Source organism: Lutjanus erythropterus, chromosome 2 (genome assembly GCF_056507025.1).
Source record: "Lutjanus erythropterus isolate fLutEry1 chromosome 2, fLutEry1.hap2, whole genome shotgun sequence".
Taxonomy (NCBI): domain Eukaryota; kingdom Metazoa; phylum Chordata; class Actinopteri; order Lutjaniformes; family Lutjanidae; genus Lutjanus; species Lutjanus erythropterus.
In genome coordinates, this window is record NC_139318.1 from 38,171,066 (window position 1) to 38,196,574 (window position 25,509).

Below are 25,509 nucleotides of genomic sequence, written 5' to 3' on the forward strand. Positions count from 1 at the left end.
ATAAAGGGTGTCAAATTTTGAAACTGACACGGCTCTCTGCCGGTCAAGTAATATTAAACAATGAGTGAAGAAATCAGGCCATAGCCAAAGTCAGAAATGTGATACAGACAGAAAAGTGAGCTGCAGAAAGGATTGAGTTTATCAGTACAGTTACAACAGTAACTATAATGCATTTGAAATGTTGCTGTGCTGCAAAAATAAAACAGACTGCATTTTGTGCATCTGTTGTACCTCCTATACTTAACAATACAGCAATGTGGAGTATTAGTGCCAGGCATGAGGGGAAAAAAATGCAAGGATTTTAAGTTTGCATTTCAAAAATAAACCCAAAATGTTGAAAATAAAGTCTAAATGTCAAGAGCAAAGTCAAGATGTAGAAAATAAAGTTGAAATGACAAGAATAAAGTTGAAAATGTTGAGAATAAAGTTGAAAAACCAAGAATAAACTCAAAATGTTGAAAATAAATAGAGATGTTGAGCATAAATTGGAACTGTCGAGAATACAGTTGAAAGAATAAAGGAAATGTCAAGAATTGAGTTAAAATGGTATTTCAACGTAATTCTCGACATTTCAGCTTTATTTTCAAAATGCAAAAAATAAAAATCTTCCTCCTCCGATTTATTTCTTCTCATGCCTGGTACTAGATACTGAAAGTTCAACTTTATTCTCCATGTTTGGACTTTATTCTGATAATGCACAATAATTCAAGAAAATCCTTCCCTCATTTTTCCCCTTATGCCCTAATACTCTTCTGTAAGATACAGAGTCATTGGCAGGAATATTTTATATTCTTGATTATTAAAACAAATCTATGCAACCTTTTGATACTGGCATCAAACTAAATTTTCATGAACTGCAGATTTTCGAGCAGAAATTAAGGGGTTTTCCATCTTTATTAGTAAGTAAAGTCACACCAGCGTCCACACTGCTGACCCCAGAGGTCACATGTAACATGAGATAACCGTCTACTCGCTGTCAACACTGCTGCCCTGACAACAGCCCCCCTGACCCACTGCTGAGTCATCAATTATCTGTGACGCTACAAACTAGTCTGACATGATGTTGACCGAGATCTTATTCTCATGACTGTTCATAAAACTCTAAACAAGTGAAAATGTTTTTAGTAAAGTAAATGAAATTACCCATAAGGTGGATAAATTATTTTATTCGATCTACTTTAAAGTTAAATAAGGAGCAGGTTAAAATTCTGGTTTACAATCAGAAACAGTAAAAGACATAAGAAGATGAATATTATAGTAGCTGGACTTTTAGTCTCACAGTGCCCAAATCATAAGGTTTGTAGGTACAGTGCAAGATCTCAAGGGTAGCATCAAACTGTAGGTAGCATTTTGTTCAAAATGAGCTTTCAAAAGTGACACAATCTGATTCGTAATGTCAACAAAAAGTGCCAAATGTATACATTTCTGGTTAGTAGTGGTTATCAAAAAATTCAATCACAGTGTATAAAATTTTTTAAGTCAAACACAGTTGACGATGAGACGTTGCAGACATTTCAGATCCCCTCACTGTGGATGTGAGATTTGCTCTTTTTGCGCCTCACCTTACCAATGGACAGCGGGACATCCAACGACTCCAGGCGGAAGGGGCGTGAGCTGACGGGAGGGTTCATGGTCGAACCACTCATAGTGAGGTGAACCGCCCCGTTAACCAGGGGAGGAGAGTGGATGGCTGCAGGAGAAGAGCTCCATCAGATGGGTAAAAACCAGCGCAAGAGGGGAAAAAACCCTGAGTGTAAGTAGATTTGGCGCTGTGACTGCTGCAAAAAGTAGCCTCATTTGAAAGTTTTAGATTTTTATTTTGAGAACTGAAAGAGTCTTTTGGATAAAATGTGAATATGGATGCTGAGCTGAAGACATTTAATAACAAGTGTCATTGAATTATTTGAGATTATTATTTTGCAACTGTTCAGTGTGTCGTTTTAAACATGGAGGTCACATTTTAAGTTTTTTAAACTTTCTACAATTAAACCATGATTACTTTTGTATTATTATTTAAATTGTTTTATGATTAACTGCTCAACCTGAAAGAACTTAAGGAGCTACATTGCAACAGTGGTGGAGGAAGTATTCAGATCTTTTACTTCAGCAGAAGTAATTGCATTTAAAATGTTACTTAAGAACAAGGTATGTCAGTTTAATCAGGAAAATGTACTGAAAGAATTAAAAGTAACGCAATGCATTAAAATGTCCCAAGACTATGCAGGATTTTTCTGTTATATTTGCTTGAGGTGAAGCTCATTTTGAACTATTTTGTATAGGGCTACAATTAATGATTATTTTCATTATGGGTTAATCTGCTGATTATTTTCTCCATAAATTAAGATACAATACTTTGGTTTGCAAAATTCTTAAAACTAAAATTACCCAGAGCCCAAAGTAACACCATCACATTGTCCAAACCTCAAAATTATTAAAAATGCATTAAAATAATTTAAAATGAAAAGCAACAAATCTTCACATTTGTAAAGCTGCAACTATGAAACGTTTTTGCATAAAAAAAATTACTAAAAAAAAATGAGAACTTTCAGTCATTTGATTAATTGATTAATCGTTTCAGCTGTACTTGTATAAACTGTTGTGGAGTTTAATTTGTAACAAAACCTCATATTTTATAAACTTTTTTATGCGTTTTTGTGTGCAAACTCTTAATCTGTAAAATAACTTAAGGTGACAGATAAATGTTGTGAAGTAAAAAGTACAAGATTTCCCCCTGAGATTTAGTGGAGTACGAGTATAAAGTGGCACAAAAAAGACTCAAGTACAGTACAGTACTTGAGTAAATGTACTTAGTTACATTCCATCACCAATTTTCCACAGTGAGCATGAAGAGATGTTATTTTCTGCAATAGCTAATACCTAAATAAACCGTTTATATGCACTTATTTGTTGTCTTTATTGTCCTGTGTTACTGTGTCAGTGGAGAAGTCTGCAGGTCCTGGTCTTACCGTGTCCCCTCGTAGTCTCATGTCCCAGCAGTTGGCTCGCTCTCTTTGACTTGAAGTAGCTGCTGGCGATGTTCTCACTGTCACTGCGGTCCAGCATCTCCTTGTATCTGTCCTCCTCCACCTGCTGAAAACATACAGGGGTAAGGCTCTGTGTTTCAGTGTCTGTGAGGACAGGAAGATGCATGGAACATAAACACACCATCAGTGGGTCTCCTGCGTCAGTAGCTGAACCTCTGCGGGCTGAGGGTTTTGGAGCCACCGCTGCAGAGAGAAAGAAGGAGGGATCACATTTAAGGGAAAGAATCTGCAAAACACACCATGTCACAAGCCACACCAATACAAAAACCTGATAAGCTCTGTCTGTAAGTGTATTTTCTATATCTCCTTTCACACATTGTACCTGAAGGCAGCGTTGTTTTCTGCACCATCACATCTGGCAGCCTCCAGGTAGCACTGTCTTCGTCCCACACAGCTTCTTTCCTCAAGCGGTCCAGGTTGCTGTAGTTGCAGTCTCGGCGCACCAGGGGCACCATGCGCTCCAGCAGACCGTGCAGCAGCTGACCCTCCCTCTCCAGCCGTCGGATGGTCGCCAGGTAGTCGTTCCTCTCCACCTCGAACTCCGCCTGCAGGTCACGGATCTCCAGTTTGGCTCCTTTCAGCTGTCACGACAGGTGGACGTGGTTTTACGGTTGAATGGAAGAATTCAGCACTGAAAGTTTAAAGACACTCTGCAGTTTTGATTACACATTAGCCAACATCTTTAATGCTAACCTGGTCACATGTGTGTTATTTTGTACAGCACACCCTGTACCCAGTTACATGTGCATATCAAAAAAGATTATCGAAATAGATGGTGATTAATTTATTAATTGATTAATCAAGTAATCATTGCAGATCTAGAGGACGCAGGAGTTTCCTGTTTCAGTGGATTAAAAAGTGATGAAAGAAAAAAAATGCTCTTACGCCTAATAATAGCAGCACCAAATACGCATAGCTGAGAGTTTGGTTGAAATGAGTATACTTCCAATCATTATCATGTGGGCCATGAGGAGTAGCAACATGGAAAAATTAAAGACAGCATATTTTCAGATGGTCTATGAAGTTTATTACCTGTGTGCCTTGATAAATAAACTGGCAGTTAAATTCAAAATAAAGCAGTTAAACTTAATGAAACGTTTTATTGTGATACATTTTTCAGGCTATATCTCCCAGCATTATGTTCAGAGAGGTGAAAATATTTTACCATGCAACAGTTACATCAGCAACATAACACTTAACTCTCTGGTGACCCACCTTGCCCTGGACCTTGACCAGCATCTGGCTCTTGGCGTGGACCTCCTCCTGGATGGAGTTGTAGACGTTCAGCAGCACATTTTCACTCTCCTCGCTGTTCTCTGACAGGGCGCGGATAAGATGGACTTTCCTCTGGTCAGCGAGGTTCTTCCTCTGCCGGTGTCTCTGCTGCAGCTCTTTGTTCCTGACCTGCTCTCCTCCGACCACCTCCTGCTCCAGCTGCTGCAGTCTGAGACATGATGGATGAACAGGAATGACATCACAGACCACTCAGACTATATGACAACAACAGGCACGTGGGCTGCCTAATGTTACCTAATGTGGGCATGATTATATTAAATATTAAACCGCTATGCTAATTAGACGATTATAAATGATTACAATTACATCAATACACAAATATTTTTGTCAGCATACTTGCGTTATTCATAATATACAGTATGAATTTAATATCTTAAAACAAATTATATAGTAATACTTTGTATAAATTATTCATCATAATTAATATTCCAGTTTGTGCAGTAACCTGCTCCAAATCATAATCAGATAATCAGTTCTGTGGTGTGAGCTACAGCCTGACTGATTCTGGGTTTTTGAGGCAGAGAGTGATATCAATATTTTAAATATAGCTGCTGCACAGCAGTGAGTCGGTGTTGGGCATTTTGACGAGGAAGAAGGAGGAAGACAAATGAGAAATACATGAGTCCTTCAGCAGAATTGCTCAAACCACGATCGTTTACAACTTCTTAAATTAAAAAACAACTGCAACTGTGTCTTCAGTCCACGATGCCTGAGCAGCACGTTTATTCTGCATCATCCAGGGCTCAAACTCACAACCGTACACAGCAAAGGCAAGTCATGATCTTGTTGAGCTACTGGCCGAGTGAGAAACAGGCTTGCATGTGAATGCAGATTTTAGTGGTGTCAAAAATTCAGTTATCAAGGCACAATTCTGAGACCTTGTGTAGACAACACATCTAAACAACTCCTACTTTTATTTCCATTTATTGCAATGAGGACAGAATTCAAAAGACTGACAAAAATTCTGTTATTGAGATATAATTCTGAAATTTACAACAGCACATCTACCATGAAATCAATGTGTTGCCATTTATTTTCATGAACATTGGAGATTCATTTAGCGAGAATTTGCAGCAGCTGTTTAGAGTTAATCTGGCTGAATGGTTTGTTGAGGAAAGTCTGAAGACACCGTGTAGAGAGTTTAGTGTCAATTACGCAAAAAAAAGTGGGAGTTTTAGAATTTTTGAGGAAAAAAACTGCATTAGACTTCAAATCTGCCAATTTGAAGAATTTGAACATTTGTGCTCACTTGGCATATGTGTTGGTGAAAGTTGCAAAGTGAGTCGGTATAAATGTTGAGTGTTTTTTAAAATTTTGAGGGTTGCTGTAGCACCATTAGGACTATTGACCCATAATGCCAGCTGAGGAAGTTTGGCGTATGACTGAACCTGCGCACCAAGTTTTGTTTATTTTCATGTATGGGAAGGCAGATTTCCTTGTAGGAAGAAGAAAAACAAACAAAAAAAATCTGAAGCCATGTATCAGCTGAAAATGTAATCAAAAACACATAATATAATCAATGTGCAATGAGCTAATTCTGCTCTACTGTAAGAATGAAATAGGCATCAGAGGTGATGTTCAATCATTATGTTCACTTGTCAGACACTGTAGTTCATTACATGTAGAAACTCCTTCACTACAATACAATTTGGCAACTTCTTATTTCACACCTTATACACAGAAGTCATAACCTTTGTTTACACGCCGTTTCATTTTATATAATGAGTAATTAAGTGAGATGGGCAGGGAACAGGGAAACAGGAGAGGTTTAGAAAAATGATGACACTACATTATGAAACTACAGCTCTTTAACTATTAACCGAGTCATGTTCTTACTACTGGATGCAGATTCATCTTTTTTCCTTTTATATATTGAGTAAATACACATTTATTTATCTTTGTCAATTTCTATTTAATGTGCTTATTTTTCTATATTATGAAAATGTCTCCTTTCCTTTTTTAGTTTGTTTCTTTTATACTGTTCCAATCCTAAATACAATCCTTATTCCTTTACATAATCTGCTTTATATCTAAAAATGCACAGTGATATAATTTTGGAATTATTTTATATTATTAAAATGAGCACTGATATCACATTATACTGCACATAGATTTTTTGTGTCAGATCACTATGATCCACATCTTGTGCACACTGGTGGCAAGACATGATGGAGAAAGACCTCCATCATGGAGTCTAACCTTCATGCTGTTTGTTGGTTGTGTGTGTAAAATGTGTGCCCACAAACCTTTCTAGGACATGTTGCTGGTCCAGAGGCCCGGCTGCAGGGGTGATGTCAGTTGAGTCTACAGACTCGTCTCCGTCTGGATCTTTCTGGACACTGACTGCTGCACAAGCTACAGCAGGCTGGCTCACCTACATGAATAAATAACACCCAATATGTTCCTAAGAATCCCTCATGACAGCGATGGTAACATGTTCTGAATGATGAGTGGTTAGTGGTGTATAGTGAGAGCGGACAGTACCTCAGTCAGGGGAGTGTCTGCAGTTGCACTGAGGCACGTGGGATCAGTGTTGTGGCAGATTTCTTCCTCAGCCACCTGTGTCTTCACTGATGCTGGGAAGCAAGACAACCCAAAGCAATTTACAAAATGACAAGATAAATAATATGATGTGTTCAGACTGTTGTTCAGGTTTTTTGTCAGGATGATTAGTACCAGAATCAGTTTATATTCTACCTACATGGTTCTTTGTTGTGTCCAGATGATTTTCCTTTGCCATTCTTTGGGACAGAGCTCCCCCTGCTGGCTCGAGCCTTCTCCAGATTGGACAGCTTGGATTCATAGGAAGACCGCAGGGCAGCGATGTCCTCCTGCAGCCTGGCTTTGAATTCCTGCTCTGCATTGTACTCAGCCTGCAACTTAGCCAGCCTCTCCTCGTACTCCTGCAGAGAGAGCGGAATACAGACCCATACATCACCTAGTTCTTATACAAAGCATGCAAAGATGTGAAGTGATATATTAGTGTTAGTCTGGTTACCTCTTTAATCTTCTCCTTCTCAGCTTCTGTGGTGCTGGACTGTGGCCTTGAAGGAGCAGCAGGGGACGCTTCAAACAACTGACCGGCCATCAGAGCTGCATGTTAAACAAAACGACAGAAAAGAGGAGTCGTTTCTCTTTAGCATGACTGACAGTAAAAAGTCATTTTGACTGTTTTCAGATTTTAAAAATGAAATTTGGTAGTACCTGACTTTTCCTGAAAGATGCTGAAAATATTATATTCTATTATTATGCATATAACATTATGTTGTATCTATTTTCTTTTATGTTTGAGATCAGCTCTTCTCAAGCTTTTTCCCCATAGGACAGGATCACTTTCTGTGACAGATCTAGGAGGAGATTTTTATGTTTTTTATTATTCTTATCGCTTTTATTATTCTGTTTCCTTTGTGTCTTTTGCTTTGTGTTTTATTTTACCTCAGTTTGTGTTTAACTTTGTCCTGCTTTTGTTTGGCCTTGCTGTTTGGCTTACTGTTGTCATGTTGCTTCCTGGTTATCCTTCTTTTGCTTCGTCTGTCAAAGCACTTTGCAAACTCTGCTTTTAAAAGGTGCTGTATGAATAAAGTTTTCTAAATCAAGGCTACAAGATGTAGTAAATATTGTGATTGTTTGGACAGATGATGTGATTGCAATATGAGTCACAATCAAAAGGAATGGTCATTTTTGCATCACAATTTCTTAATTTAACTAAAAAGAAAAAAGAAAGAGTCTCTCTACAGCACTACAGTACGTCATTATAATGCTGTTTTGTCACACAAAAAATTGCAGCTCTTGCAATTTGGATATGGCAATTTTTCTAATTATGCAGCCCTATTATAATCTTCTGATTAATTCTAAATCAATATACAATTTTAATAGGATCACTAATGGTTATCATCGGACAGGAAAATACTGTTGTGAATATATGTAATCATACAGTAAGTGATCGCATGCATATTGGCTGATACATAATTGACACTGAGGAAATTTATATTTTGGTGTTAATTTTTTTTCAAAAGCTATTCTAACAGGATAAATGCATTAATCTCTGAAGTGAGTAATTACTATGGAAGACTATAGAATTTGAAGTTTAAATAGTCAAAATGACCGCTTATAGCAGTTCTAGTACTCAAAGAATTCTGGCACATCTAATGTTAACGAGAACTAACACTTACATGCCAGGTTAGCAGAGCCCAGCTGGCCTGAGATGAGGGCCCGCAGCTTCTTAATCTCCTCCTGATACTCCCGCAGCAGAGCATCTTTAGGGTCCTCGTTGATACGAGGTCTGTTCTGGATGCTCTTGGCACGGTTGGCGTAGCGCAGCGTGCTCAGGGTCTCCTCGTAGTTGTTGTCTGCGGGGGAGAGACAGGCGATCATCAAGGTGCGCGTGTTTCCTCCCAGAGAGTCCTGCAGCAGTCTGGTCAGCTTGGAGTCTCTGTAGGGGATGTATTTGGAGCGTCCGTCTACCAGCGCAGAGATGACGTTCCCCAGAGCCGAGAGGGAGAGGTTGATCTTCGTGGCCTCACGGAGTCGCTCACCAGTGGCGCCGGTTTTAGACTGACGCTCGCTTCCCGCCAGGTCGACAAGGTTGAGTTTACCTGCTCGTAGATGATCCTGGCCAGCTGCATCTGAGAATGTGAGGTGACAAAAGCAATGAACTGCTAAAACTGTTAAAGAAAACAGCTACTGGCAATATACCCTGCACACTGGGACTATTATCTGTGCCATATGCCAATTGTCTGTTGTATACTTTTATCCATTAATATTAATGAACAACTCTTTTTACTGACTCTAGATGACAAGTCCTCATCTCCACAAAATCATTCACTGACTCACTCTTTGTTCCTGCTCTTAGCTCAATGGTTCCCAAACTTTTTCTGGCATGCCCCTCTTTAGAAAACCGAGAAAAAAGAAGTTGATCAACAATAATTGGAAAGCAACTGATGAAAAAGAATTAAAGTTGTTCTTGAAATGAAGGTCAGCACGATGCCTGCCAGTTTGGGATCTGCTGTACTAGCTAATATGAATGGTGCAAACTGTGATATTATATTAAATTTACTTGTGGAAATCAATGTGTCTTAATTTATTAAAGGTCCAGTGTGTAGGATTTAGTGGCATCTAGGGGTAAGGTTACAGATCACAACCAACTGAACACTGCCCCCCACACCTTGCCTTTTCAAAAATTCTGGGCTACTGTAGAAACAAGGCAGTTCAAAATGGCAGCCTCTATAAAAGAGGACTAGCTTTCTCTGCAGATATAAACAGCTCATTCTATGGTCACGAAAACTCAATGTTTTTTATTTTTCAGGTGGTTATACACTAATGAAAACAAACTCTACTTTTCTGCCATATTCTGCCAAAAGAGCCCCCTAAATCTTACACACTGAAACTTTAACCCAGGCCTGTTAGAAAGCCACTCTGTCGCTTGTTTCAACTGTACTTGCTCTCCCAGCCCAGGGCTGAAGCAAGGTTTCCTCCACTGTATTGCGAGCCCAGTAGACGGGGCCTAAGTTGACCCCCACTGGGCCTATGCATCAGGGAATTTTATTTTTAGGTCATGATGTTTTTTAAACAACAGTTACAGTGGGGCGGCTCAGATGGAAACAGATAAAATGGGCCCTGTGAAATCTGTGTTATGGCTTCCAAAGTCAAAAGTTACTTGCCACCAGCCTGAACAACTCTGCTGATGGAAACCTTCGCAGTCTGACTCAGGCTGCACAAATCACTCACTCACCCACAAGTTCCACGGCACGGTCAGTGACTCAGGTGACTAGAAACCAACCTGACTCTCTTTAGTGGGTGATTCAGAAAAAACACGAGTCAGTAAAATGAGTCCAATGTCCCTGTCTGATAAGACTGGTCTTCTCTCTGTTGGTCAACATTTGTCATTTGTGAATGTGCTCTACAAATAAAAACACCTGACTTGACCATTATATTGTTTAGCTGTGTTGTTTTCTTACCCTGCAGTGTTTCCCCTATCCTGGTCCTCTGGGCCCACCGCCCTGCATGTTTTAGATGTTTCCCTCCTCCAACACACCTGATTCAGATGATCAGCTCGTCATGAGGCCTCTGCCTGACAGCCTGAAGCCTGATAACAGCCTGATCATTTGAATCAGGTGTTGGAGCAGGGAAACAACATGCAGGACAGGGGATCCTGAGGACCAGGGTTGGGCACCACTGATCTAAAACATGCAGGGCAGTGAGCTCTGAGGACCAGGATAGAGGAAACACTACCCTGTGTAGCGCTGGTTAATCTTTTTGCATCAATATTTAAATCATACAAGAGAGGAACAATCGCACACTGTGACAAAACAGTTCTGAAAACACAGTAAGAATAAGAGCTTGATGATATCAGATGGTGGAACTGTTCTTAAGAGTTGATATATGATCACATGCTCCTGCAAGCGCAGGTTTATGCAGATAACAATGCCTTTATCGCACATTAAACAGATTATACATATGTTTCAACGTGTTGTGTGAGCGCGTATGTGTTCACCTGTGCTGCAGATCTCCAAATGGATGGTGAAGATGGAGTGTGAGCGGGAGGAGTCTTTGTTCATCAGTGTGTAGCCCACTGCCCGGTTCTTCCAGCCCTGCTCTATGATCCTCTCACACTCCCCGACGCTGTGCACGGTGTGCATGGACAGGTCCCGCACATACACCCCCCGCTCCGGATGCTCTTTCAGCTAAACATTCATCAACCACACACACAGAGAAAAAAATAATAAAAAAAAACACACACAACGTCATCCAAATCGGTCACCTTGTTCAAACACTTTGACCATCAAGCAACCATGTAGTCACCATGGCAACTTGTCCAGTATTGTGAACAAGACATAAGCACTGTGTTCACTGTCAGAGGACAGTCTGACAAACAGGTTTCACAATGACTGTACTTAGAAAAGAACAATAATCATTTTGCCTTCTAATGTTACACAGTGTAGCCTGACTTGTTGTGAAACAACATCTTACCTCCAGTCTCTGTTTGGTGTCACTCCCCAAAAGGTCTCTGATCGCTTCATTGTAAATCTCCAAGTAGGAGGCCCTCACCAGGAATTTGGTATTTTCTGCACACTAGCTTGCACACAAAAACACAGCCGTAAAATTTTTCTCTCTGAGCACACAAAGCTTGACAAGCCTGGACAGAGGCTGAAACCACAAGACTGAAGCAAGTATGCATATTGCTTAGTTACTGTATGACTACACGCAGATTTCAAGCACTTTTTGGCATGACATCTTTGAATCCATGGTCCATGATGAGTTTTCAAAATGTGAGGCATGGCTTGAGTAATAACGGTTTTCACAGATTTCTTCAAGTTTGGCACTATATTGAGCAATTAATGAAGGTAAATTATCAGAAGTACTTGGAAAATATTCTACTAAAAGTCTTCATAGAGGCATATCTTTTAAAATCAAACCCAAAAAACACATAACAAACAAAACCCAACATCCAATTCATTGTGAAACAAAACGGGAAAAGGAAAGAATCCTCGATCAGACGAGGAATGGGAAATTTTATTTGAGCTGCAATAGAAAACTTCAAGTTCAGCTTGATGGGGAGAGTTTTGTTGATTCTTCACTATTCATTATACTAAATCTTCTAACTGCTGAAGACAGTGTGAGCTCTCCAAGGCAAGCAGCAACGCAGCTGGCAAGAAAGCCATTCCTACAAAGAGGCTTAAACCAGAAAAACTTACAGCTGATGACTGGATTAAAATGATTTATAACATACAGAGGATGGAAAGAATCACCTTTTCTTCAGACTACAACAGTTTTTTTTAAAAGATGTGAAAGTTGGAGTGGATAAATTACACCTCTATGACCACCATTTGTTTAATGCAAATTTCTGTCTCTTGTTTTATTTATTTATGTCTTCTTTTCCCCGTGTCTTTTCGTAAAGTAATTTCAGTTTCATAAAGGCACACCCTAACACCCTGGTTCTATTGAATAGGTTTGGTTTCCTATTTTGTATCTAATTTTCATTTTATATGTTTCTTTAACCTTCTATATCCTCACTTGCGCATTATTCATTTTAATTCAGTATTGCTACCTTCTGTTACAGCTGACTTTTACAGAAGGCTTGGGGAGATGTCGCTTTGCTTGCAAGTCCCCTAGGAATGTTTTGATTGTTTACAGACCTTGATGCAACCCAATTAAAAAAATAAATCTATGAATTCATTAAATGGATATGTTGCACAGTTAACAGTAGTTATCCAGTCTACCTGAATACTCTCAAAGATGTGCTCAAAGGCTCGTGGGATAACCCCCCTCTGCGCTGCAGGCTCAGACACTCCTTGCATGGTGTACGACTTCCCACTTCCAGTTTGTCCATAGGCAAAAATTGTTCCATTGTATCCCTCAGTGACACCCTGTAAAGAAATGAAAAATGTGGCATAAGTGACCTTTTGCATGAGGCTTCTTTAAGGATCAACACCCTGCTGACCTTTGTAAGAGACTGACAGCAGACTGTTCATTAAATAATGAGGTCTGCAGTCATTAGCAATAAGATATAGGCTGCTGTTGTTGGACTCGGGGTGTCCAGTGACCAGTGTGCTACTTTTGCACTGAAAACAAAAACAGAGTCAAAACTGGTTCCGGGAGCTTACCTCGACCAGAGGATAGGCAATCTCATTGTACATCTGCTCAGTGGTTTGATCAACGAAGTAGGTCCCATCAAAGGTGAACTGTTTAGGAGGCTCGTCCGCTGCTCCGGGCTTCTCTATGAAGCACTGACAGCGGTGCAGGTCCATGGACAGCACCATCTTAGAGCAGAGAGTCTTCTCCCGGTCATTCAGAGGCCTGCACCTGACCACCACCTTCACCGACTCAGACCCCATCACTCCACAGCAGCTGGCTTACAATACATAACACATAACAGCAAGAAGGAATGTTCTATTCCGCCTTATAAAAACAGGTTAGCTAAGTTGCTAACCTTGATCAGCTCTGCCGACTAACAACTCACATCCTGGTAAAAAGTCCGCAGAAAAAAAAGCCGAGCAGAGGATATCAAACACCAGGTAAGAAAATACTGGTATCAGATCAAACTAAATCAAGTTGAGTCGAGGTGAAAATCTTTCCAGACACGGCGGTGTGTCTCCTCGTCAGGTGTCCTTACAGGTCCCCTGCCATTCTGCTGCTCTTCCCCCGGCGTTCTGAAGTTGCCTAGCAACCATAAACAGTCGTTGAGAGGCGAAACCATGGAGGAAACTGTTCCGGACGGGCGGCCATATTGGTGAGGAGGGAGTGAGGTCAAGGTTAGCAGACTAACAGCAAGTGCAACAGAATGAATCTACTTCATATCTTTATAAATTACTACATAATCCTGTTTTTTTTTGTTTTTATTCCCCCATTTAGCATTAAAGAAAACTAGCCACTTCATCATGATGTGGTGTCTCAATGTAACGTTGGCTAGATAAACTTAAGGTGAGTCATTTTTTATTATTCAAATCTTGTCTAACTAACTCTAACTTTTTACTTCTTGTTAAGTTAGCCTGGCGTGTCTTTGTCAGAGTAAATCTCACGAAGGGTGCCATTTAAAAACTGATGCTAAGCTAAGCTGCTAGCAAAAGTGGAAACAAATTAGGGAGAGAAGTCATAAAACAGTAAATTAAATTATACTATACTTTTCAAACCCATTTAATTCTTCTTAATTCTTAACCTACAGTATTTAACAAACACTCTAATATTATAGTTTGTTAGGGACATATAGCTAAAATTAATAGTCTAATACAACAGTCCTGCAATAAATCCTACGTTCTAGGGCTGCATGGTTAATCAAAATATGGTAATATAACAAAATTGCAGCCCTAATGAAGGTTCTAACTTTGTTGAAACAGTTTTAGAGAGATGTCGATTAAACTGTAGGTTATTGGTCATTTTGGAGGCTGTAGTTTGTGTTGGTGTTGGGTTGTAGCATATTCTATTATACTGATTTACTACTGGTGTTTTTATTTTGTTCACCCCATTTATATCAATGAGGGTAGGCTAAATACCAGAATTACATACGGAATACAATGAAACAGCAAAGCCACATCCCCCAAAATGATCCCTGGGAAACAGTTAAACAAAAACTGAACTTTATAACCATCGTGGAGGTAGACTGTATTGCCAGACTGTTATGTTTTAACAAGGCGGACCCAGTAAACTGGTAGCTGAGTGTACAAAACTGCTGTGACCCTATTCATACATGAAAAACTGCACACTATCTGTTGCCTTATAATTTGCAGCAGAAAAGTAGCATTTGTCTCAATGCCAAAGCTGCAGAAGATGTTGTGCCATGCAGAGTCATAAATGAAGGAAAACAAAACTTTTGCAGGGTGTGGGTTGAAAACAGAACACCTGTCATTTAATCTCAAACAGGGGTGAACAACATGAAATGCTGGTCTAATGTGGAAAAGACTGTACAAAGTGCTCAAATTAGTTACAAAATTGTAATGCAGCTTCTTGGATAGGAAAAGAAGACTGCAATCTTAGAATGACGAAAATCTTAGGGCAGACCTAATGTCACCACTGTGCTAGGTAGACATTAAAAAACAGACAAAAAAATTACCTGTAAAACAAAAATAATTTGTCTGATTGCACACAAACTTAAAAACACGGCCCACCCTTCTTTGTAGCCATGATAGAAATACATTTTGAAGTGGCAGGATATGGGAAATATTTGGTGTCTTATGCAAGAGCAGATTATCACATATAGTATAACTGCTTACACATCATCCAAGTATAATGTTCCAACACACAAAAAGTAATATCTAAGCAAGATTAAATTGGAATGAAACAATAAAATTTGCTCAAATATATTTGTGTAATAGCTTTACAATACATGAAAAAAAGAACAGTTATGGCTTTTCCATCAGGTGCAACAATCTGCCTGATCAAATCCACCCCGCAGTTTCAGGTTGTTAAGTTTCACGTCTTAAAAACAACAATAAATTTGACTGATGCCTCTTAGGCACACATAAAAATACTCTTTAAAAATTATATTGAAAAACATAAAAGCAGCAAGTACAAAATATTACACCTTTGACAAATAAGTACCCTTTGATGAAATGGCTTATATAATATATACACCTGAAGTGCCAACCTTGTTAAAAGGTGCGTTTTGTTATACAGTTTGTGAGACCTCCCCACAACACCGCATGTGGTTTTAAAGTAAGAAATAATATATGTGCAAAAGAGGGGGGAAAAAAAGTGTCACTTATTTTGGACCTCTGAGGTTGGCAGTCCGCAAGTTCCAGTGTCCAGGGTTTAAACCCAGGCCTTTCTGAAGGTACTTTTAATTTTGGTTTTGGTCAGGCTCTTGTGTGGCTTCACAGCCTGTGGTTTGCTGGTGTTTTCCTCCCACTCATAACAGTGGTTTACTCGGGCACAGCTCAGCACACACGGCAGCTTGTCCTGAGACTCTGTGTAGTGTTCAATCAGCTCTGCTATGGAACCGAATTCAGTCTTGCATTTCTGCCATAAAGATAAACACAAGAAACAGGAAATAATTAATGTAAAAGCAAAAATGTCAACTTGGGTTACACAGAAATATCAGTTTGCTGATGCAGTCATGGTTGGTTCACTTTTTTTGGTACGCAAAGTTTTAGGGGTAATATGGTTGTCTCAGGAGAGTTTGCACACCTAATAAGTTCAAACTGCTGCAAGATTTGGTGTGAAAGTTGAAAATTTAGGAAACACTTAAACACTGTGTTGCAGAGAAATATGTATCCACAACAAGGAAACTAGCTTCTTCAATTTAATGTGTTTATGCATCCCTAAAAAAACTGTCTCTTAGATTTTGATGTTTTACTTTATAATTGTCATTTTCGTCTTAGGGACCAGCAAATACAAAATACATATGTAACTGTATGGAGTCACACTTTGAATCTACCCAAGAGGAAATTTATGAAAGCTCAGATGTGAACAGTTAATATTTGTGTGAAATTTCAGATATAGGTACTATGGCTGCAACTAACAATTATTTTCATTGTTAATTAATCTGACAATTATTTCCCAATTAAGTGATTATTTGTTTAGCGTATAAAATGTCAAAAAACAAAAAACTGGGGAAAATCCTCATCACAATTTCCCCAAGCCCAGAGTGAGATATTTAAATTACTTCTTTTGTCCAACCAATAGTCCCAAACCCAAAGACTCTTCATTTACATAAATGATAAAGAAAAGCAGCAAATTATTTTTCTAGAAAAATGACTTCAACAAGCAGCCTAATCAGTTATCAAAATAGTTGGCAATTAAGTTTCTTCCCATCAGCTAATCAATTAATCGAAGAATTGTTGGAGCTCTAATAGGTATAACAAAACCTTTTATGAGCCTTAAAAATATATAATATCAATGTTTTATAACTATTGGAGAAGATCAATGAGTCAAACACATTTCTGAGAAGTGAACGATTTCCTAAGTTGTTCATTCAACATTCTGTTTCTACTACAAATACAAGAAAAAATATTAGTCCGGAAAAAACAATTAAAACAATTACCTCCAGCACAAATTTCCCTTTACGAGTGTTTTCTATGAGGTGAGTGACCAGGCCAGAGGGGAAGCGAATGATGAGAGAGCCACATTTGGGTTTTTTAGGATGTGGACACAGGAGGTACGATCCCAGAACATCGTCTGCAAGCAGGGAGTAGCTGCTGTCACTGAAATACAGAAGATACACCGTTAGAAAAACACGGATATACTCAAGAAACAGAATTACTATCTTGCAGTTCTGTGTCTCTACCAGCCAGTCAAGGTGCATTTTACATCCGTGTGTACAGACTCATATGTACCCACTGAGCTACCAGGCTTCCTCATAGTGAAGACTGAATTTAAATCTATGTTTTGAAAAAAATGGAAGTTATCATCGTACTGACGTGTATGATTCCAGTGAATAATTTCCAGTGCCGTCCTCACTTAGAGACTATTTTTACAGAGCAGCACAGAGAACTGATGGAAATCATCACATGGTGCAACAACGATCACCTGGAGCTCAATATCAGCAGAACTGCTGAGCTTGTGGACTACAGTTCTTGAAATATAGATTAGATGTTGCTGCACAGAAACAACAAAGTCTGAAATATGGATGCTTCACACACATCCTTTAAGTATCTGACATGTGAGATACGGTCACATTCTGCACTTCTGTCCCTGAGTTATGGCACTGAATAAAGGTTTTTGTAGAAGGTTATGATGCCAAAGCAAAGTTGAATGTTTTGTGAGCGCATGGTGACCTTTGACCACAGAATTCTCAGTTCATCCTCGAGTCCAAGTGGACGTTTATTCCAAATCTGAGGAGATTCCCTCAAGGCATTCTTGACATATCATTTTCACGAGAATGGGATGGACAGATAATGGGACAGACAGCACAAAGGCGTGATGCTAAATAAGGGACAGAGAAGGCGTCTACTGTCAGCAAGCTTAAATAAATGCACACTCACGTTGCAATACCTGCCCAGCACCACACTGCTTGAGCCAGTGCTTCTTCTGTTTCGGCCAAGCTTGGAGCGCGGGATCTCTTCGCCGGTGTCTTGTCTTTGTCCTTGTCCTTTTCTGCTTCGAATAGAAGAAGAAAAATAATCAATCATTTACATGATTGAGGGTTTTTTTTTTGCTCTCATTCCAAAAAAGACAATATTCCTACTAAGGGATTTACATGGCTAATGAAAATGAATATTCCACTAATATTTCAGTTTACATGCAACCGTGCCGAGCATAAACAGTCAAGAGGCTGTGTGCTGCACGTAGAGCTGCAACAATTAATCGATTATTAAATTAAATTATTCAATCGCCAACTATTTTGGTCATCAATCAAGTGGTGTGAGTAATTATTAAAGAAAAAACAAAAAATTCTCTGATTTCAGCTTCTTATGTGGGAATATTTTCTGGTTTCTTTACTCCTCTATGCAAGTTAACTGAATATCTTTGGGTTGTGGACAAAACAAGACATTTGATGACATCATCTTTGGCTTTGGGATTTTAATACAAACAACCATTAATCAAGAAAATAATCGATTAATTAGTCGACCATGAAAATAATCATTAGTTTTAACTCTAGTTGCAAACTACCTGAATAACGTTGGCATATTCCACGTTTTAATCAGACAATGTTCAGAATAAGGCCTAATTAGGAATATCCAAATGCAATATGCTGACCTGCATCAAAATCAGAATACTGTAATATGTGGAATAATGGTGGAGAAAAAGTGAAGGCAAAAATCCAGATGTAATCCCAGCTAAGTGAAGGAAGTGTGTACTGGTGATGAAACAATCCATAAATGTAAAGCTTGTGTTTCATTGTGTTAGAGTTAATAGTCAAATGAACATCAGTGAGAGAAGCTGAACTGTGAAAACAGCACGGCCCCGTGAGTAAAGACCATCACCCATCACCTTATCAAGTGAAAACTACGATCTGACACCGCGACAGACAGTGAGTGACTGCCCATCACCTACTGTAACAGTAAGAGCTTTGCTTTACCTAATAAACTCTCTGACTCTTGAAAGCGCTCTGTGAACACTCGGCCCACCTTGTGATGAAGTCAGTCGCTCCTGAACAGTTCGCTGTTTGAGCGGTGTGAAGGTGAAGGAGCGGTAAGCCCCGGAGCGAATTACTTTAGTGCGGATGGCTTTCTTTCGCACCAGGGAGGGGGAGGAGGTGGGGAAGACTTCATCTTGGCTGCTGTGCTGGTCATCAGAAGACTTCTGATTCTTATTCTATTGATTGGGGGGAAAGAAAATGTTTATACTCTGATAGCAAAAAAAAATTAGACTGGAAGTTCAGTTTGTCGACCTCATAATGACTTAGAAGATTCTTCACGGTAGTTTGCATACTAGAATGTAAACACTGTGTTTGAAGTAACAATATGAGGTTTTAAGAATGAGCAGAACACATTCAAGTCCAAACCTTAGTCCCTGGCAACAGCCCTCGGAAAGGGGCTCTTCTGAAGGACACCAGGGCACTGACGCTGAGAGGGAAGCCGTGGTTGAGCAGGGAGGGGTTGCGACGAGGCAACGAGCCAACAGAGTCTTCCTGGGCCTCCTCTGGGTGTTTCTCTAAGTAAGACAGCTGGAAACAGCGGCAAAGCAGCAGGTTCAAGAACTGTGCCTGCAGGACAGAAAGAGGACACAGAAAACCGAACAGTTAGATCCACATGGCAGCAAAAGCTCCTACTGTTTGACACGTCAGTGGTCCAGTCTGAAATAAATAAAGTTAACACAGTCCAAGTTTTCCCTAATTAGCCACACATCCTCAGTTAAATTTTTATTCACGAGTGGTGTTTAACAGTAGGCACAGATCTAAATGCTTCTGGATGCCAGTGAATATTCCCACAACCGATCAGAGCAACAAAATGCGTCATGTAGTGCTTCCCTGATCTGTTCCTCCATGAGCATGACCAACTGGATTTTCACTGTGCTCCGTCTTTTTTGGCAACTAAGAAGAGCAGACAGTAAATAAAACTTTTACCAAGTCCTGTTGGATGTACAGCAAACACATCTTTCTTAACAACAGCTTTAAGTGCAGTTGTTCTTCTTTTTTTGTCTTCTTTTAGAGAAAATCCATCCAGATTGTTAATGATGATAGAATTTTCCAGGATGTTCCACATCAGTGGCAGCCATCTTTGTTGTTTACGAAAATGCTTCAGTGGCGCTCCTCTGTGCAGTTATCCGTACAGTTATCGTGTCAAACCAACCCTACGTTAGATGGGTTGGTAGTGACTGGTCAGGACCTGGGCCAAAATACGTCTGAACGAGACGGGGACCAGATAAAACACGAGCTGACAGGTTTGTCTGGTTCCCAGGCTACTCCCTTGTAACACCCAACAGAAACAGAGAAGAGCTAATAACGACTTTTTCTCCTTATTTTGGATGAAGTCTTACTACAAACTCCAAAACACTCAAGCTGACTAAATGTTGTCAAGAGTTATCGGCAGAGGCTGTATTATTTGCACAAGTTTATGAAGTTAAAATGGTTAATTTAAGACTAGAGACGGTTGGGGTTAGATCAGAGGTTTGGTTATGTTTTGGGTAAGAACCTAGAGAGGGCTTCAATCTCTGCCTGTAATTACTATGACATCTGTAAGTATATTTACCAGCACGTCAAAAGTGTGTGGTCTTATGAGGGTTTCTTTTTTGTGTTAATTGTAGGTTATTGTGATAGTGACATTAAAGTCCCTACACACCCATAGTTCACCCAGACTGGTGTTTTCATTTATGCTGTTTAAACAGACGTCTTCTCAAGATTGTGTGTGCTTCCATTGACATTTCCCTCGCTCTCGTGTTTGACTGTACCTTTTCTTTATTATTAATATTATCTAGATAATATGGTTTTATCAATTCTTGACCACCTCAGTTATGTTGTTGTGGTACTGTGTCACTATCCTCTAAATCATTTGTACAAGTTTCAGTGGCTGTATCAAATTCCTGCACATTAAAGTTCAACTAGAAGCAGATTTTATTCAAAATTCAACCTTAAAATACATTATGCATTTTCCCTTTGATGCAGCAGAAAAAAACTTTTTATAGAACCATAAAAAACTCAATAATAGTTGACGTATTGTCCTTTGTTGTAAAAAGAAAACAGCAGCGCCGGCCATTTCTCACCGCTCTGGCGTGTCTAGCTCGAAACACATGGCAGTACAGCTGGGTGTCGGTGCTGCCTGGGTTGTGGGAGACGAAGGCGAACTGGGCGTCGACGGGCCGGGCGGTGGACAGGGAGACTCTCCGCAGAGCGTGAGCCATCAGGAGTGTCTGCAGACGAGACACACAAGAACCGGTTGATCCCAACGTGACTGAAAGTTTATTTTCAACTTTACACTCCGATCAATCCATGACAAGAATGTTTTCATTTCAGATAAACCACCGTACTAACCGTTTCATCCTCATCATACATTTTCACTCCTTTGACTGAGAATTTTATGGATACAGGCCTCCTCTTTTTGCACGTCTGATTTAAGAGAAACGGCATATCATTAGGCAAAATATTCTCCGTTAAAACAGGAATGAGTGGCTGGGTTTTGGGATAATGATCACTTTGACCAACCTCAGGACTTACTTTAAGGGACTTGAGCTGACAGTGCAGTTGCTCTATCTGGTCATCCAAACAGCGGTCATCCACAGGAAATGAGCCTACATACTTTCCAGTAAAAAAAACAAAACAAAACATTTAGTTTAGGCAAAACACACACACACACATAAAAAAAACCCCATCCTTCGTAGAGAAACAGACAATTTTCCCACTTCCTCTGAAAAGTACCTTAACAAGAATTCATAAACAAATTCATTCTTTACAAACCACTTCACTAAACAACATTAAATCCTCAAAACGGTGCACACCTCTGACATCATCAAGGACTCCTTCAGTGTAAACTCATTCATAGGACTCAGTGGACTGAAGAAAAATTATCCAAACATTTACAAGGAGATGAGCCCTAAATAAACAAGAAGGGGTTGACAGCTTCTCTGGGGCAAGTAAAATTCCAAGTCTGGCAAGTAAATCTGGCAACTCACTTGTCAGATAAAAAAAGAATTAAACTATTAAGATAATTGATTAATTGTTAAAGTAATTTTTCATGCAAAAATGGCAAAAAAAATGCTCTTTTTCAGCCTCACAGCTATGGAGCTCTTCCACTTTTCTTCATGTATTATCGTATTAAACTGAACATCTTTGGATTTTAGATTAACAAAACAAGACATTTAAAGATCATCACCTTGGAATTTGAAAAACTGGCGTGAACATTTTATAAAGAAGCGACACACAGATCAAACCAGAACCTTTTCTTTCCTCACCCACATTACAGCTGACTGTGAGGATGCCTTTGTCGCCTTGTTGGTAAGACGTTTAATTTTGCATCAGTGGAAATCTTCTGTACCTCCTCCTCATCCTCTTTGGTTTAAAGCCGATTTAAATTATATAAAGCTGTAGAAAATTAGACACCGACTGTAACAGTCTATAAACAAATTCCCTGTAATGTGGACCACCGTCTTTTCTCATGTTAAGCGACTACATTTCCCTGCAGTTCTAGAGTGATGTATAATTACTAGAGCTGCAACAATTTGTTGTTTGATCAATTAATGGATCAAAAGAAAGTTTGTTTTCAACTCAGGGCTCAACGTTGATGTTTTTTTTCCCCACTCGCCCAACCAGGCAGGTCAGAAATCTAAAAAGTAAAAAGTAAATGTTTACTTTTCCCTGTAAAAATTGGGTTTTAGTGGTTATCAAAGAGTGGTGATTGTGATGTTTATCTGGGGCTTTAAGATTCTTTCAGATTATTAATGTCAGAAAATACTGAAAATGTCCATCCCAAGGTCAGGTTTTTAAATGTCTTGTTTTTTTGTCAGTCAGGCTGCCATTTTTGCATGAAAAATGACTAATAAACTATTTTGCTCATTAATTCTTACAAAGTTTAAATCTTTTTTTGTTTGTTTGTTTTCTCACATGCCCAGATGGACAAGTGAGTTGCTAGACTGGTTTGCCCAACAAGGCATTTTACTTGCCAGGCAAGCAGGCAATCCTCCTTATTAAGCCCTGCAACAATTGATAATCGTTGTTGTTCTTGTTATATATGTGACAGTAATGACGAGTTTTTGGGTTTTGGACTGGTGGTTGGACAAAAGAAACAACTTTAAGACGTCACTTTGGGCTCTGGGAAATTGTGATGAGCATTTTCCACAATTTTCTTTGACATTTTAAAGACTAAATGAATAATCAGTCAATAATTAAAGTGATTGTTAGTTGCAGCCCCAATCAAATTATTTTTGTTTCTTGTTAGATCTCTGTTTTACATCTTTTATTGTGTTTTTTGTTTTTGGTGTTATTTTTATACTCCTGCCAAATAACTTGAGTGTAGTTATTCTGTAAATGTGGTTACTTTGAAAATCCAATAAACAAAGTTGTGGAAAAAAAACATGATAAGAAATATATAAAAATCGTTGTTGTAGAGTTACCTCCGCTGTTCGAATCACTGTACCATCCTCTCTGGCTGGTGCCTCACCCATGCTGCCTGTTTATCTCTGGAAAACCAGACAGAAAGAAAATCTTACACACAAAAGCAAAAGGAAACTAAAACTGTGCGCAACACTGATTTTAAAAGCTGTAAAAACATGCACACAATAAGGAAATTCTCACACAATCACAATGGCAGTGCTGCAGGAGGTAAGGGAAATGAGTTTGGCTTGGTGTTGTCGACTTCACGTCCACATGAACGTGATTTAGGACCAATAACTGAGATTTTGACCCAGGCCTTATGTCTGTCTTCATGTTTTACAGGTCTGTGCCCCTTTAAACTCATTTCTGGCGCCGTGAAAGCCTCACAGTCAAAGTTAATCCACAGGGAAGTTTTCTTCGGATCCCGTCTGTTCCTGTCCCGAGCAGTGGAAGTAATCCAAAGTGTCAAAACTTTGGTGGACAAAACGTTTGAACCGTTTCCGCCCGTGCGTGGGCGAACAGGACGCGGGAGCGTCTCCGCATGGATTCAAAGCTTAGAAAATCACAGAAACTCACCTTTCGGAGTCGGGAGAGCCTCCAGCCACAGCCGCCACCTCCTCCGCCCTGTCTGTGTCTTCTTCACACGCCTCAACAGACACCGAGGTCCTCCTCACCTTTACCTGCTGCCGCCGCTCGGTGGTCCAGGTGTGCTGCCGCTGCTGCCGCTGCTCGAGGCGGAGCTGGAGGGGAAGGAACCCGAGGAGGAGGAGGAGGAGGAGGAGGAGGAGTACATGAACGCCTCTTCTCCTAAGATATGAACGTTAGCGGAAGATAAAGCGTTGAATCACTTCACCCTCCCCCTGCTGCTGTCTCTCTCTCTCTCCCTCTCTGTATCCACACACGTATTTTTTTTTTCCAGCTCCGCACATTCCTGCAGGTCATTGCGCAACTCATCCCGATGACGTCACACACCCAGTGGTGGGAAAAGTACACAAATAGTATCAGCAAATACTCAAAGTATCAAATTGTTCCATAGGGGAAAAAAAGTCCTCTGGTCAAGGTGAAGCTACTTTAGCTACATTTAAGCTTTTCACACTGAGTGTTAACCCTGGGCTATAGGACTCCCTTCTTCTAGCCCTGGGTTAACAGCAATTAAAAGTAATTAGGCCCAACCCCAGCACACTCCAAGGTGGGCAAACACGAACTTTAGCTTCAAGCTTGTTGGCCCTGCTATAGAAAACGGTGGCTCTGTGTTTGTGGGGTTATATTGTGAAAGTCGACTAAGCATGGGGGCTAAAAGTTGCCAGTGTGAACCGGGGCGACAGGCTGATACAGAGTACTCAGGAAACAATCTAGAATCGCTGTTGCAACGTAAATGTAACCCAGGGCTAGAAGAAGTGCAGTGTGAATTGTATAATCCTGGGCTTAGGGCTTAGCCCTGGGTTAACAACGTGTGTGAAAAGACGCTAAATTATCCCAGGGCTAACTCTTAGCCCAGGGCTAAAGATATGTAGTGTGAAAAGCCTTGGGCTAAGTCCAGCGGGCAGAACCCTTTCGACACAGGTCATCACCCTGGGTTTAGGTTAGCCCTGGGTTAACAAGATGTGTATGAAAAGAGATAAAGATGTACTAGGGTTAACTCTTAGCCCATGACTAAGGGTATGTAGTGTGACAAGAGTGGAATGTTTTTTTGTTTGTTTGTTTTTTTTGAGGTACCCTCCAAAGGGTTAAGTTGCATACAAAACTTAATTTACTTTTTGGACTTTTTTTAAAATCTTCTTTGCTGTTTTTTCCCCAGCCAGACAGCTTTTTGTGAGGTACCAAAAGCCACAGCAGTTAGAAACCACTGGTTTAATCTGTTACTGTAATCTTAATTCCCATACAGTATGCACACGTATATATATTGTTACTTTTTACTTATACTACTCTACAACAAGTACAGTACTTGAGTACATTTTCTCTTTCCACCACTACCTCTCGCCAACACCCTGACAACATACTGTTTAGTTTCAACAATTTTGCTACAAACATGCAAAAAGACGTGCAATCAATTAATTTAATTTGTGGGAAATTTCTCCTTCAGGGTTAAAAAAAAATGGTATTCAAAATGTTAAACTTGCTAAAGAAATGAGACATTCAACCTTCAAGGAGTTCAATCAGGTGACTCATTAAAATTGACCAATAAATATCTATGATGCTCCTTTATGAGATTTAGGAAAAAAACGTGCTGTGCTGTATATATTTTAATTTTCTCCCTGCACACTAAATTAA

General features: G+C 39.7%; 2 protein-coding genes across 4 annotated transcripts; both read right to left on the bottom strand.

Moving 5' to 3' along the window:
• Positions 1–1,150: 1,150 nt before the first annotated feature.
• kif17 (kinesin family member 17) lies at positions 1,151–13,653 on the bottom strand. Of its 2 annotated transcripts, none has more exons than XM_084739085.1 (14): positions 12,944–13,653; positions 12,560–12,706; positions 11,310–11,411; positions 10,834–11,023; positions 8,513–8,965; positions 7,339–7,433; positions 7,042–7,243; positions 6,825–6,916; positions 6,587–6,714; positions 4,260–4,488; positions 3,367–3,625; positions 3,166–3,227; positions 2,967–3,087; positions 1,151–1,690 (listed from the first exon to the last, which is right to left on the bottom strand). In XM_084739085.1, the coding sequence occupies exons 1-14, from the start codon at positions 13,172–13,174 to the stop codon at positions 1,515–1,517; spliced, it is 2,487 nt and encodes an 828-aa protein (XP_084595211.1). In that variant the 5' UTR covers positions 13,175–13,653; the 3' UTR covers positions 1,151–1,514. The 2 variants fall into 2 exon arrangements, with proteins under 2 accessions (XP_084595211.1, XP_084595203.1); XM_084739077.1 differs by having other exon boundaries at positions 2,967–3,090; positions 12,944–13,651.
• A 1,001-nt stretch (positions 13,654–14,654) lies between these two features.
• Positions 14,655–24,118, bottom strand: sh2d5 (SH2 domain containing 5). 2 transcript variants are annotated; one of them, XM_084739102.1, is made up of 10 exons: positions 23,815–24,118; positions 23,259–23,324; positions 21,367–21,447; positions 21,184–21,258; positions 20,916–21,062; positions 19,219–19,419; positions 18,842–19,028; positions 17,756–17,867; positions 16,816–16,975; positions 14,655–15,791 (listed from the first exon to the last, which is right to left on the bottom strand). In XM_084739102.1, the coding sequence occupies exons 2-10, from the start codon at positions 23,307–23,309 to the stop codon at positions 15,585–15,587; spliced, it is 1,221 nt and encodes a 406-aa protein (XP_084595228.1). In that variant the 5' UTR covers positions 23,310–23,324; positions 23,815–24,118; the 3' UTR covers positions 14,655–15,584. The 2 variants fall into 2 exon arrangements, with proteins under 2 accessions (XP_084595228.1, XP_084595222.1); XM_084739096.1 differs by lacking the exons at positions 21,184–21,258; positions 21,367–21,447; positions 23,259–23,324; positions 23,815–24,118 and having other exon boundaries at positions 17,756–17,870; positions 20,916–21,094.
• Positions 24,119–25,509: the final 1,391 nt, after the last annotated feature.